Consider the following 15,147-nt stretch of genomic DNA (forward strand, 5'->3'; position numbering starts at 1 on the left):
AAATGCAGCGATTTGTGTTTTGGTATTAATGGCAGCTTACACATGGGACAATAATTATCTTGCCTGACAGCTGCTAGTTTCTGACCAACGGTGCAGTATGACACACAATGTTACATGGAGTCCGTTACTTGTTCTTGAATAGCAGACGCAAATGTGAATGTATTATGATGTCCTTGTTGTACAATACACGGATACTCCCATGTAGTGGTCAGACTTCGTTGACCGGAACCTCGACAACGAATATATGGCCCTCACATTCCTCTGTTATCCACCATTGGGTCTTTATCACACCTGAATGCCCCAAAAATCTGGATATTGCACGATTCGACAAGCTGGCCAAATGGAGACCATCAATGAAGTCCATTCCAAAACTCTGTCAGTGCTGTCAAAACTGTCTCAGGTGAATGCACATCATTTCCATGTTCTCCACTCAATGTGTGATACTGTTCACACCCTTTATATATTCTGCCTGGTCTGGTACCAACACTAAACACACTCTGTTGGCCGTTCTGCCTGTCACAGAGAACTGCAGTTCTGACGATTGGTTATGGTTGATGTGCCAGTGCCACTGCAGTAGTTATGGAGTGGAGTGATTTTAACTGAGCTTTTCTTTTATGAGTTAAAAGTTTTGATCTGATGATGGCAGTAGTCGAAACGAAATTATAAATAAAGACATCTGACTATTTTTTCTGGATGCTTCACTTTTTTGTCCAGTAGTGTAGTACTGTATTAGAATAAATCAACTAGCAATGATAAAGTTTATTAATAGCCAAAGGAAAATCCATAATGGGTGTTTTTCATAAAGCTTGTATGGTAAATTGCTGAGAAGTAAAACAATAGAAAAAGGTTCATCCAAAAACTGACAACTTCAGATATTTAATTGCCAGCGGAAATATGTGAATACAAACACGTCAAACAATGTTTATGACACAATGCATAGAGCGTTTTTATCTTTACTGGTGACATTCCATCCACCCCTGGAATGGATTAGTCATTAAAAAGTGGAGAGCAATGGTATATTGTACAGTGCTACAAAGAATACAAATGTTAACATAGGTGTAAATGTAGCTGGTAGTCCTGTGCCTTCAGTTTGTAGTTATTTACTTGCTGACAGACAGTAATTGTGACAGTAAGCCATGTAATGTGACTGATGATTTCGGTATGATGATGGGGAAGCCATCCTTTTGTTCTTGGGTTGGATATTAAGCCGCTTGGATACTGTGAACACAGTGTATCACTGCTGCTTTCCATACTGGGCTGCTGCATGGTGGATACCCCCGAAAATAATTTAGCAGGTCCACGTATTATCCTTGTAAAGTGTGCATACTGTTTCATTGCACTGTATTTCAATCACTTCATTGAAACTCCACATTTTCAATCTGACGAGAATTTGAGGGCCTAATTTTGTTATAAATAAATGTTGACGATGCTAAGGGAATTCAAAAGGACATGGAGACAACTGGCAATCGACATGATATACTTTTTATTAACACTGACACTGAGCTTTTTTCTGGAATGGAGAAAAAACAGTGATTGCACAAGTGTAAAAATCCAAAGCCACTCTTTTCATTAGCCGACTCGGCAAGTTGCAATTAAAATCGTTCCACTCCATAACTACTGCAGTGGCACTGGTAAAGCAACCGTAATAGATCTTTAGAACAGAAAAGACAGTCTTGGTTGTACAAGACTGTTTTCCTTATTCTAAACATCGATTACGGTTGCTGTACAACTGCCACTGCAGTACTTATGGAGTGGAGTGATTTTAATTGAACTTTCCCTTTACAAGTTGAAAGTTTTGATCTGATTATGCCAGTAGTCGAAACAAAATTACAGATAAAGACACATAACAAGCGATGTAGAAGGTTTTACTTACAAAAGAATAATAGAAGAACATACAGCATAGCAACTTCTATTTTGAGAAACTTGACTGTGTGAGTAGCAGCAGAGGAGATCGAGATGAGGCTAGAAATATAGCTTGTAGTGGGCCTGATTTTGTTATAAATTAAGGTTGACGATGCTACAGGAAGACAACTGGCAATCAACACGGTATAAATCTCACCAAGTATTTCAGTGCGTGAGCGATTTGGTTTTGTCCTATCTGCACTGTTCTTGATACTGGAGACTAAACGCTACTTTTTTTGACAGTCGACTTCAGGCAAAGTGGTCTATCTTCCGCGTTTTGGTCACCAATGTTTACAGCATTGGCGCTATGGGTGACAGTTTATCAAAAATTAGGGAGAATCGAAAGAGAAAGGCTGTGTGTTTGCTGATACGTATTTTTAGTAATGATTTCCATATGATATGGCAATTTTTCGTAGAATAATACAAGCAATGTAGGCGCAAAAAAAAAAAAAAATAAATAAATAAATCAGTACAGTGGGCGTAACTTCCAGACGTCAATAGCTGGAAACTCATTTGAAACATAGCTGTTGGTGTGTTCTTACGGGTTGTTACAAAATGGTAAATTCGCTGTCTTGTTTTTACTACTTGCTCTGTGCATGTTTTATATGGATTCCAGCTTCATTTCAGCGTATTGTGTAGAAGTGCTTCCAGCAACAATTAACTCATCAATACAATTGTGTTCTAGGTGGAAGACTCCAAAATGAATTCTGTTTTCGCGAGACGAAAGTCGAGTGAAAAGTTTTTGAAGAGGAACGGCTTCAACGCAAAGCCACTTGGTTTATGCGACAGAAATAAAAATGACCTATCGCAGGACACCGTGCCTTTAGAGAATCAAGTTGCAGGACATTGTGCATCTGATGGAAAATCATCGTTAGGTAATGTTTACATTATACTATAATAAAGCTTTGATGATTTTTTTTTTTTTTTTTTTTTGCATTGTGTTCTTAGTAACGGTTTTGTTATGCAGGAATGTTGAAGCACAAAGATGGTTATGTCCTCAAGCCTATAGAGAAACCGGTTCAGGGTGAACGGGAAATTAAGTTTTACGAAGAGTTACAAGAAGCTACGGATCCAGTTTCTACAGCTCTTCGATCTTTTGTGCCACAGTATTTAGGTACAACTGAAATGAAGATCAATGAGAAAGGTGAGTCCATGTTTCAAACCACATGCAGTTAAATAGTAGTGTAACCATTACTGAATTTGTCATCGTTAGTACCAATATAAAACTCGGAACCAGGCATTTGAAGCCCACACACTGTGTAAAGATTTAGATTCCTGCCTCATTCTTCCTTTTGTCATCGAGAAATCTGGAAAGCAGCCCAATCAACACAATGGAAGAGTATTTCAGAGGATTCAAGTTGAGATTCCTACAGCCATATGTTAGAGTTTCCATGTTTCCTTTAATCACGTTGTGTTACTGGTGGCATTGGCAGTGGAAAATTTCTCCCATAATGTCTCACTTCACATTATATTCTACTCTGTAAAAAATTAAACACTAAATTGTAGATACCTCTTACTGCACAGCTGTATGGAGGATCTATGTTGTCTGTGATCTTATCATTGTTTTTATGACACCTTTGTCTCCATGTTAATTATTTTTCACCGTATATTTTGGAAGGATTTCACTAGGCCCACAAATTTTGGGACAATATCTGTATTTTGCTTACTTCTTGCACATATTATTAAGTTCAGAATTACTACTACATTTACCTTTCATGAAGCCAAAATGTCTAGTTTTCTCTCTTCTCTAGAGGCCTATACTAATGTGGTCAACAGTTTGTAAATATAACATTTCAGGCATAATATTATGTAGTTTCTTTATTTAGCTGCTCATGTGATCATAATATTTTTTTCTAGGTCATAAGCCAAAATTTCATTGTTTCTTGACACCAAAATAAACATCTTTTCCCAAAGAGAGATCATCATGTCCTTTACAATTACAGGTCACATGTCCTGTGCATACACATTTTATATTTTTAATGCAGTGGTTTCCATTGCCTTCCACATCCTCATGCCATTGATCACTGCAGATGTGCACTCTCGGTTTAATTTAATTTCGAATTCATATATTTCTGGTTTCGTATTTCGCTCTTAGTACTCTGTTTCCGTATTTCGCAAGGTGGGGCATATCTCTAGTTGAGCATGGATCCTCCCCCACTCCCCTGTCCTTTCCTTCTGCTTTCAATATACTTACAGTGTCTAGTTCTGCTTTAATTATTTCCTTCTTTATTATGTTTGACTAATCTAATAAACAACTTCCTGTTCTTACTTAGGCAGTCAGTCACAACCTAAAATAATTTCCAGTCCATTCTGTCCTAAATTTTCAGTACTGCACTTCCTCACATTTCTTTGTGTTTATTTTCTTGAATTTCATGCTTTTGGTAGAGGGGGGGGGGGTTGAAAATGCCCATCTTCCCACCCAGAGTTGTGCGTTTGGTGACTTGAGGTGCTTCTGGCTACAATAAGAGGGCTGATTTCTTTCCCCATCCTTATCCTGTTTGAGCTTGTGCTTTGTCTCTGATGAACTTCGTGTCAGTGCTACATTAAATGTTAATCTCTCTTTCACTCCCTTCTTGAATATGTCTACTGGTCATCACTGCTGGACTATCAGAGTCTGTCTGCATCATTGTGGGTGGCAGTCCATTATCTCCTGCACACTCAAGTATACCCTGTTATGCGGGAGAGTTTTTAGACTGGATTGATAAAAAATAGAGAAAAGTTAAGATGGCAGTTTCGGCTCTTCACATGTTCCACATAGTCCTCCCCCCCCCCCCCTTGAGAAAATGCTAAAGACATTCATACAAGAGTGTGACACTATCAGAAAAATCCTTTGGGATGTTTTTCAACTCTTGCAGCACATGGGTGTAAATGTTGGTTATGTCATAACATTTCTCCTTCACGTGAGTTTCTGTACTGTGGCCTTTCTTGTGCTAGCTTCAATTGATAACACCAAGTCTTGTCATGTGATTATTTTTTTCAGAAAATAATTGTCTGCATTTTATGCTTCAATCAAGTCACACTATCATTGTTTTTGTTTGGCAGTTAAGATGTGTGGGACAGATTTGGCACACTCTTTTCTCTACTTCAGAACATTGTGGAGATGTTTCTCCATTGGAATTTGTGACACAACCACGTCGACACACTATGGCTCATTGACACACTATGGCTCATTGACACACTATGGCTCATTGACACACTATGGCTCATTGACACACTATGGCTCATTGACACACTATGGCTCATTGACACACTATGGCTCATTGACACACTATGGCTCATTGACACACTATGGCTCATTGACACACTATGGCTCATTGACACACTATAGCTGCACATTAACTGCTGGATACTACCTGGTCACAACTGGCTGGTCGAGCTCAGATCTGTCGAGTTAATAGTGCACTTACACTGTTGGTTGCTCTTCCACTGTGTGCTACTGTTGGCAGTTTTTCTGTTGGTTGTGGCTCATTGGGTGATAGCATACAGTAGCCAATGAAAATGGCTGAATCTAATAATGTTTCGGTGGAGGATACAAATTGGTTACTTTTGTTTTCAGCATGGACAGCATGAGATTGGCGATTATTGATCTGGCTATTATGGATTATGAAGTTGGTTACTGGTTTTCGTGTGTTTCTTGTATTGTATGATCTAGGGGCAGGATCTTTGACGATTAATCAGAATGTCCTCGGTTCTGGGTTTGAGTCTAATCACTGCTTAAATTTTGAATAAAGAGCATCAACAATGGCAGGTGAAGAATTCCGGCATAAGAAGTCACCCTCGTTCTGCCAACAGCATTGTCATAGAGGGTGGAGGAGTGGGCGAGGTTCAGAGCACTCTCTTTCCCTTGGGGTGGGAAACTGCCCCTGAAAGTCAGAAAAATCGGCAGTGATGTATGGCATAAGGATGTGGAAGGTAATGGAAACCACTACATTAAAAACACACAATGTGTTGACAGGACATGTGACCTGTAATTGCAAAGGAATCGTGATGATTTCTCTTTGGGAAAAGATTCCAGATTAGTTCCCCATTCAGATCTCCTTGAGGGGACTGCCAAGGGGGGAGGAGTGGAATGGTTGATCATGAAAAAAAGACTGAATAACCAAGGAAAGGATAACATTGTACAAGTTGGAGTGAGGAATGTCAGTAGTTTGAACATGGTAAGGAAGCTAGAAAATCCAAAAATGGAAATGCTAGCTATAATGGGGTCAGTGAAGTGAAATGCAAAGAAGACAAGGATTTCTGGTCAGACGATTATGGAGTAATATCAACAGAAACAGAGAATGGTGTCATGGGAGTAGGATTCATTGTGAATAGGAAGGTAGGGCAGAGAGAGAATTACTGTGAACAGTTTAGTGACATGGATGTTCTCATCAGAATTGATGACAGACCAACAACAATATTTCGGGTTTACATGTCAATAACACAAGCAGAGGACGAAGAGAGCGTAGATAAGGGTATTGAACAGGTAATTCAGTATGTAAGAGATGAAGGTTTAACAGTCATGGGGGATTGCAATGCGGTTATAGGGGAAGGAGCAGAAGAAAGGATTATGGGAGGATATGGGCTTGGTAGTAGTAACAAGAGAGGAAAGGCTTGAGTTCTGCAATAAATATTGTCTAGTAATAGCGAATACTGTGTTCAAGAATCATGAGAGTAGGTGGTATAGTTGGAAAAAGCTGGAAGATATTGAAAGATTACAGTTAGATTACATCATGATCAAGCAGATACTCTGAAATTAGATATCGGATGTTATCACTGGAACCGTTGGAACGTATTGTATAGCTAGAACCATTATTGCGTTCGTTTCAAATGTGTATTTTAGGTTTATGAAACTAAAATAAGATGATTTATATAATTTTTCTCAAGTTCAATATTTTTTATTTATTACAAAGAAGAACAAGTTTTTAGAAACTTTTTGTCCAGTTAAAAAACACAGTTTTATTTCAAATTCTTTTAGCAAAGAAGCTGATGTATTTATTGTGTACTCATTATTATAACATTAATTACTGTAATATTTTATGTTGTATGCTTATAGTCATGAAATCTGTTCGCCAAATCCATGTAGCACAACGTATTTGTAAAACACTGCCTGACTTTTTGTTCAGTTTATTTGCACTCACTGATGCAAATTACACATCTTTACTAGCAGGAACCACATACCACATCCTTAGTTATGTCCTTTGAACAAGATTCACACACTGGCAGTGTGCAGTTTTTGGAAATATAACTTGCCTTGTTCCTACACTTCATCATTTGACATTGTCTCCTCATTTATTTCCTTCCACAGAGTTTCCAGATTCAACTTCTGTTCCCACCAAGCTACTTTTCAAGTCCATGTACCCCATATGAAGAGCTCCTCTGTTAGCTTTAGGGTACAATTTCGACGAGTGATCTTCATCCCTGTTAGTTTCTTGAAAAATTATCCATGAATTAATAGCTGCCAAGTCAAGAATATTATAAAATATGTGAACTGGCCATCTACGAGTACCAGCTCGAACAGTGTATTTTCTTACCATTTGTATTGTTGTAGAAAACTATTATTTCTGGACTTTTTTTTTTTGTCAGATTTAAGTTCAACTTCCGAATGCAAAGTGCTATAAAGAATCACATTCTTGTTTCGTTTGCCTTGATGTTTGAAGAGAGATGAGTAGTAAAGGTTAGCCTTCATTGCATTCGCAGCATTAGGAATTTCTCCTCTTGATCGTCTAATTGTTCCAACAGTGCTAGTACCGTTTGTTCTCAACTTCTCGCCCAGTTTCACTGTTGTAAAAAAAGTTGCCCATAGGGACGTTGCGCCCCCTCCTTTTGGAACGGCTCTATCAACTTCATTACTACACTTTCAGGAAGAACCTGGTCACATAGTCTGTGATCGTCTTTCCCTAAATAAGGGAACCCATTGCACAGAAACTTTTGAGTCAACATCAACAAGAAGCCAACGTTTTATAGCAAATATATCTGGTTTGTTTGGCATATACTCTAAGAATGGACACCCTGTTTTGCTTGGAAAAAGCTGTTCTTCAGCAGTCAGATTTTCACCTGGAATATAGGTCAAATGGCAATTTTCAATGAATTCGTTCCAAACTTTTGACACTAAAGTGAATTTATCTGTCTTCAAACGTTCTGATTTTGTGTTTCTAAAGTTGGAACGCAAAAATCTTAGAATTTCTTGAAAGCAATGTCTCCCCATTGTATCAGTGAAGATTGGTGGGCCCAACTTTTTAGACCACAGTTCATCAAGTTCATTACTATTGGCTCCAAGAACACCATGAGCATACAATAAAGCAATGAAAGCCTCCTGTTTCTTCATACTTACACTCCACAATTCATTTCCTAGAACTCGCTTTGCCTCCGTTTCTGTGTCGTGTTTTATGTCTTTCAGTATTGGTTCATCAATAAACAGATGCCGTGCACTCACTACACTGACATCAGAAACATACCGCTTTGAATATGGTGTAGGTCCTGGATTTTCTTTCATGATATTATGACTCGCCAATCTGCCAGATGTGGTCTTTCCAAACTCTGTCTGATGGAGTCCACTCCATGACAGCATCAGTACCCTACAACACATTATGTGGTCCTAGGAGGCACGTGTTGATCTTTCCCTTCTGATATCTTGTTTTATGTGATACAATTTCTGCTCCTGTAATAGGACAATAGAAAACTTCAAATTAGAAGTGTCCACTCTGAGGAATTGTCGTGTAAATTCTGAATTTTGTATGAAAGTTGAATTTTGACATGTAAATAATGTGTTTCATAATTGTTACTAACCTGGCTGAGCAACTACGTTTTCAGCATAATCTGAATCACTGCTTCTGGAGTGATCGTTTGGTTGACAGTAATCTTCGTCAGCATCTTCTCTTAGGTCTTCTGCATCTAGGTCACATCCTGCTTGAGACTTACCTGGAATATCATGTAAGAGAGCCGAACAATTCTGCATTGGTAAGCGACGGAGATCTGCGAGCCATCATTACCATGTTGCTATGAGCTAACAAATGACAATGTGACTGGAGCAGCAGAAGCAGATAATGGGCATAAGTAAATTCAAAGTCTTTCATTATTGTGCAGATTATTGCTGTTTAGAGACTGATTAACAGATTTAATCTCAACCATAGGAAGAAGGACATATTGTAAGACCTTTCGTTACAATAATCAATACAGTGGTTAAAATGAGTAGTCTCATGGTTCTAGGTATAATTGGTAACAATGTCCTAACCATTTTTAAAAAATTAAATGTATTTATTACAGGTGATTATGACCTTGAACATGGAAAAATCACTGAAGCTCATCGCAATATGACAAAAACTGCAGTCAAAATAACGTTTTGAAAACCCGTTGCGATCGTTTTGACAGCTCTGGCTTTTCTAGTATTAAGGCATAAACAGATACAGACTCAGATCACTATTTAGTAATGATGAAGAGTAGGCCGAAGTTTAAGAGACTAGTCAGATAGAATCAACCCACAAAGAAGTAGAATGCGGAATTACTAAGGAATGGAGAGATATGCTTCAAGTTCTCAAAGGCTATAGATACTGCGGTTATGAATAGCGTTATACACAGTTCAGATGAAGAGAGGAGGACATTCTAAAAAGGCCAGTCTCAGAAGTTTAAAAGAAATACACGGGTACAAGGAAGGTAACTGCGAAGAAACCATGGATTACAGAAGAAATACCTCATTTGATGAAGGAAATTAGTAAGTACAAAAATGTTTAGGGAAATTCGGGAATACAGGTATGTCACTTGGGAATGAATTAAAAGGAAGTGCAGGGAAGATAATGCAAAATGGCTGCATGAAAAATTTGAATATATGGAAAAAGAAATGATTGTCGGAAGGATTGACTTGGCATGAAGAGTACTCAAAACGACCTGTGGTGAAATTTAAAAGCAAGGGCAATAACAGTAAGAGTGCAATGAAAAATTCCAATGTGGATAGGTGGAAAGAGTACATTGAAGGCCTGTATGAGGCGAGACTTGTCTGATGGCATGGTAGAAGAAGATAAGGGATCAAGTATTCGACAACTTAACATCAAATAAAGTAGAAGAGATAGGTAAGATTCCATTGAAATTTCTAAAATCATTTGGGGAAGTGGTAACAAAATGATTATTCACGTTGGAGTGCTCAATCTATGAGACTGACACCTCATGCATCCAAGTTGCTGACAAGAATAATATACAGGATAATGAAAAAGCAAATTGAAGATATGTTGGATTACAGTCAGTTTGGCTTTAGAAAAGATAAGACATGAGAGATGCAGTTCTGACTTCGCAGTTAATACTGGAAGCAAGACTGAAGAAAGATCAGAACACATTCATAGGATTTGTTCATCTGGAAGAAGCGTTTAACTGTGTAAAATGGTGTAAGAAGTTCTTAAGTCAGAAAAAATAGGGGTAAGTTACAGGGAAAGATGGGTAATGTACAGCATGTACAAGAAACGAGAGGGAACAAAAGACTAGACTGAGAACGAAGAGCTAGTTTTTAAAGAGATGTAAGGCAGTGGTGTAGTCTTTAGCTCCTGCTGTTCAATCTGTATGTCAAAGAAGCAGTGACAGAAGTAGAAGAAAGGTTCAAAAGTTGGATTAAAATTCAAAAAGGATATCAAGGATATCACTGTTAAGATTTGCTGGTGACATTGCTATCCTGAGTGAAAGTGAAGAATTATAGGATCTGTTGAATGGAATGAACAGTCTAATTAGTGCAGAATATGGACTGAGAGTAAATTCAAGTAAGATGAAAGTAATGAGGAGTAGGAGAAATAAGGGCAGCAAGAAACTTAACATCAGAATTAGGGATCACACAGTAAACCAAATTAAGGAATTTTGCTACATAGGCAGCAAAATAGCCCACAATATATGGATCAAGGAGGACATAAAAAGCAGACTAGCACTGGCAAAAAGAACTTTGCAAGCCAAGAGAAGACTACTAATATCAAACGTAGGCCTTAATTTGAGGAAGGAATTTCTGAGATTGTATATGTGGGGCACAGCATTCTGCGGTAGTGAAACATAGACTATAAGAAAACCAGGAAGGAAGAGAATCAAAGCATTTGTGATGCAGTGCTACAGAAGAATGTTGAAAATTTCATGGATTGATAGGGTAAGGAAAGGAATGAGGGGATTTTCAGGAGAATTGACAAGGAGAGAAATATTTGGAAAACACTGACGAGAAGGCTGGGTGGTATGATAGGACATCTGTTAAGAGGTCAGGGAATAAATTCCATGGTGCTGGAGGGAGCTTTAGAGAGTAAAAACCATATATGAAGACAGAGATTGGAGTACATCCAGCATAAGTTGCAACAGCTACCAGGTTGGCACAGGAGATGAATTTGCAGCAGGCCACATCAAACCAGGCAGAAGACTGAAGGGGAAGAAAAGGGCAGATAAAAAGGATTTCATGGGATAATTTTTTTCTTCTTCCAGTGCAATAATTTGTTTGTCAGTTGGCGAAGCCAATGAATGTGGCTGGAGGAATACTGATTATGGTGACAGATTGCTCTGTAGTGCAGCAAAAGGTATAGGTTAGGCTGAAATGGTGCAGTTTGATTGACAGTAGGCGAAGTCAACAGATGTCACTGGATGAAAACCAGTTGTGGTGACAGTGATCTGTAGCATAGCCCACTGATTGTTTTGAAAAGTTTGTGGGGTATTTTTGAAACATCTCAATTTTAGAGGTTATGTTAATGCAGGAACCTAAGAGTACAGCTTAAACTTCACAGAATATTCTGTTTTCCATCTAAACATTCTGCATAATACATTTCATTATGTCGCCACACAATTTGATGCTCTCAGCATTATCAAACATTATTTTCTCCCTCATAGGTTCCTGTATCTTGTGTAATATGGACTCATCATTCATCATTCAGTTCTCATCATTAAAAGCACAAACAGTTGCCAACTGCAGCACACAATGCAAAAGCCACCAACATTGTATGTGCGGTTTAACCCAACTGTTATTTACAATTATTAGTTCAAGCTGCCACCAAAGATACTACACTGACATCACTTATACACCAGGACTAAAAGCAGCCTGTTTACATTCTTTTGCTTTTGAAAGTTTGTTTTCACTACAACCATAGCAACTCTAAAAGTTTCACCTGCTATTTCTACACCCTAATCTTCATAAAATAGGTGGAAGTTCATAATGTTCAACATCTAATGATGCTCTTTATTTAACTCATGTATATTTTTCATTTACACACAATGACTTTTCTATGTGTATGGCAAATCAGTTAATACAGAGTGTATGCTAGAAGGAATCAGAAAACTACCTACTGTTTTTCATGCAAATCAACATATATGAACCTACCACTGCTTATATTTAGCTCACAAGTGACAAGGTATAAGAACATTAAACTAATTCATACATAAAATGATCATCCAGCAATGTTTCATGGAATTGCTTCATGTAAACAAAGCAAGTTGTTCCCAAAATACCTGTTAACTTTCAGTAGTGAATGGGGTTAAAGCAGGTCATAACTTTGGAAACATCACACTTCAGGTTTGTTTGATAGCACTACTTCACGAATGCTGTTTAGCAAATGTTGTTAACTTTTCCGTGAGTGTATTTGCTGTGTATTGTCAACATGAACCATGAAGTTGCCCGCATAACTGATTGTTAAGCCATCCTTACGTGGCTGCTAGTTTTGGCCACAGGTACTTTCTAAGGGTCATTCCTGTACACTTCGATATTAATTATTGAAATAAAATTTTGACTAAGAGGAATTTCTATTTGCAAATAACCTGTTCTTTCTGCTGGCAACATATCCATAAGTGTCAAATCATCTTGTATAATATTGATGAAATAAATTTCGTATTGTAGTGTATTATAGATAGTATGTATCCTTTTTTTCAGATATTAAGTTCCTCATTTTAAAAGATGTGACTGATGGTTTCGCAGAGCCTTGTGTTATGGATGTTAAAATAGGGAAACAAACTTGGGATCCTGAAGCAACAGAAGAGAAAATTAAAAATGAACAGGTAAGTCAATCATAAAATTGTTAAAATTAACTTATAGCTCCTGCTTATCCCTTCATTCCTATATAATTTGTACTTGTTCATTTCATCTGTGGAACCTTTCTGTTGCAAAACGCTTTTCCTGGTTTCCTCTTGTTCCAAATATCCATGTTCCGCATAAGATTATTGTTTTCTAGATCACTAAACATTAGTCTCCCACTGTTTGGACCAGTCTGCTCACATCTAGTCTTTGTCTGTTGAACTGTCAGGGTGTATACGACCGGGGAGATCCAGGAAGAACCCGGGAATTTTTTCATCTGGGAGAAAACCAGGAAGAGCCCCTGAATTTTTTAGAATTCTGGGAATTTTTCATTGTTTTAGTTTTTAGTTACATTTTTGTAACTTTGACTAGTAAGAACCAATACTCTAACAAAGAATATTACTATATCTCGCTACTGCAGAATAATACTGCAGCAATAAAATACGAATGAGAGAAAAAAATGAAAATAAAACTCAAGTTGCAAAGGAAATGCACCATATACAAGGACAAAACACAGCGCTCATACAAGTGTCTGCCAACAGCAAAATGTGTCAAAGCATTTAGGAAGACTATACAGTGTTTCATAACAACAAATTGCCTCCGATGAGCGTGACATCACAACTGTTTACAATGGATTCGTTTGAGCGGTTGCGAGCGAGCTTATGCGCATGTGCAATTGAGTTGTGTGTGAGTAGTACCTTCTCCCGCTTCTGGCTACAGAAGTGTGGCAGTTAGCTGTACAAGCAATTGCAGCAAGCAGCCAGATGCTATCCAAATAAATTTTGCTGGTGCGCCCAAGCTGTCAGATTCACGTATGCGCAAAAGGCCCAGAACTAGGGGGCGGGGGCAATGTGGGGTATCTGCCCCCGGTGGCAGTTTCAGGGTGGGCAGGGGGGGGGGGGGGGCAAATTCATCCTATTGAGGAAAAAGACCTTGTTACACAAAGCACCCACATCCTTTGCATCTAGAAATAAACTTTTCTATAGACAAAAGGGGACGGGTCTATAAGAGCTGGGCGAATAAAGCCGAATGGGTGAATGACAATCACTGTTTATGTGGTTGACTGGGTTTGAAAATGATCAGCGTTGTTATAATTACTAGCGAATTCCATAGATTCAGACTACCAGAGTGGAAATAAATGACTAACAGGAATAACAAGCAACTAAGATAATGTATTGTCTTCTCTGCATATCCAAGAAAATGAAATTTTGACAAAACATTTTTGGCCGGACTGCTACACTACTAAGGGCCAGTTATACAGTCCCCGGCTAGCAGCCGCTGAATTTCTATTCTGGGAGTAGTGCGGAAAACGCGTTGTACGAACATGTAATAACGCCTAACCGAAGATAACTAAACCCGTGATTGTGGCAGGGTTAGTGAAGTTAACCAGAAAATAAATTTGGACACTGGCAGGATTAGTTACAGAATTAGTGATGACAAGATTGTTTGTTAGAATGAGAAAGGAGAAGAAACGGAGACCCTCACAAATTATGGAAGAATATGAAGATTCCAAATTTATATAAAAATTTCGTACTACTACTTTTCGATCTCATGCTTCAGAAGCTATAGAGTATGAATGAAACGTGAAACTATTTCCTAACATAAAACTTTTTGCTTGTAGTAGGCCTAATAGGCATTTGATATTGGTACTTCGTGAATTATATTCTGTCGTGTTATGAAAATGACCATTTGTGCCAAAACAGGCTCGTTTATTTGGTGTGTGTAACAATTGCTGCAATATTAGGCAGGCCTATTTCGTTTTACCTAGCGCACAGTGACAAAATACACGTAATCAGATCGAGAAACCACACCTGTCTTGGATACTATTTGTATTAAATCTTTTCTGGTAGTAGACAATAATATTCTTTTATTCATGTAGCAAAACGTTGACGAACTTTGATGAGGTAATAGATTCTTTCCCAGATAGGAAAATACTCCATATAAACCTGTGGCAAGATTAGAGAGAAAAAATGCTAGGACTTAAGGATTGAGAAAATGTGTACTGTCTTGCTGCTCTCTTGTATTGTTTTATGTATCCTATATTTAATTTTGTTTTACTTGAAACAGCAAGTTATTAGCTAATATGCAGTAAAGACTGCAAATTTTCTGAAGAATTCGTATTCTACCGGTTACAAATAATCCCATCCACTATTAATCGCGAGATTTTTTTAAGAGGGGCAGGATGTCAAACCAGCCAACTGGGAGCAGGAGAGGCACCACAGGACATTTTAATTTCCACTGGCCTGAATATAGTTTGA

The 15,147-nt window shown here is 38.1% G+C and overlaps 1 protein-coding gene across 3 annotated transcripts in view; it reads left to right on the plus strand.

The window, feature by feature from the left end:
- The window catches only part of LOC124596110 (inositol polyphosphate multikinase), a 352,197-nt gene that overhangs the window by 306,247 nt on the left and 30,803 nt on the right, over window positions 1–15,147 (plus strand). For 2 of the 3 annotated variants that reach the window (XM_047135125.1, XM_047135124.1), the window contains exons 4-6: window positions 2,588–2,777; window positions 2,870–3,046; window positions 12,749–12,873. In XM_047135125.1, the coding sequence (XP_046991081.1) occupies window positions 2,603–2,777; window positions 2,870–3,046; window positions 12,749–12,873 (477 nt within the window). In that variant the 5' untranslated portion in view covers window positions 2,588–2,602. Of the gene's footprint in view, window positions 1–2,183; window positions 2,461–2,587; window positions 2,778–2,869; window positions 3,047–12,748; window positions 12,874–15,147 lie in introns of those variants that run through there. The other variant, XM_047135123.1, reaches the window with a different exon arrangement.

The sequence above is a fragment of the Schistocerca americana genome, chromosome 2 (genome assembly GCF_021461395.2).
Source record: "Schistocerca americana isolate TAMUIC-IGC-003095 chromosome 2, iqSchAmer2.1, whole genome shotgun sequence".
Classification (NCBI taxonomy): Eukaryota; Metazoa; Arthropoda; class Insecta; order Orthoptera; family Acrididae; genus Schistocerca; species Schistocerca americana.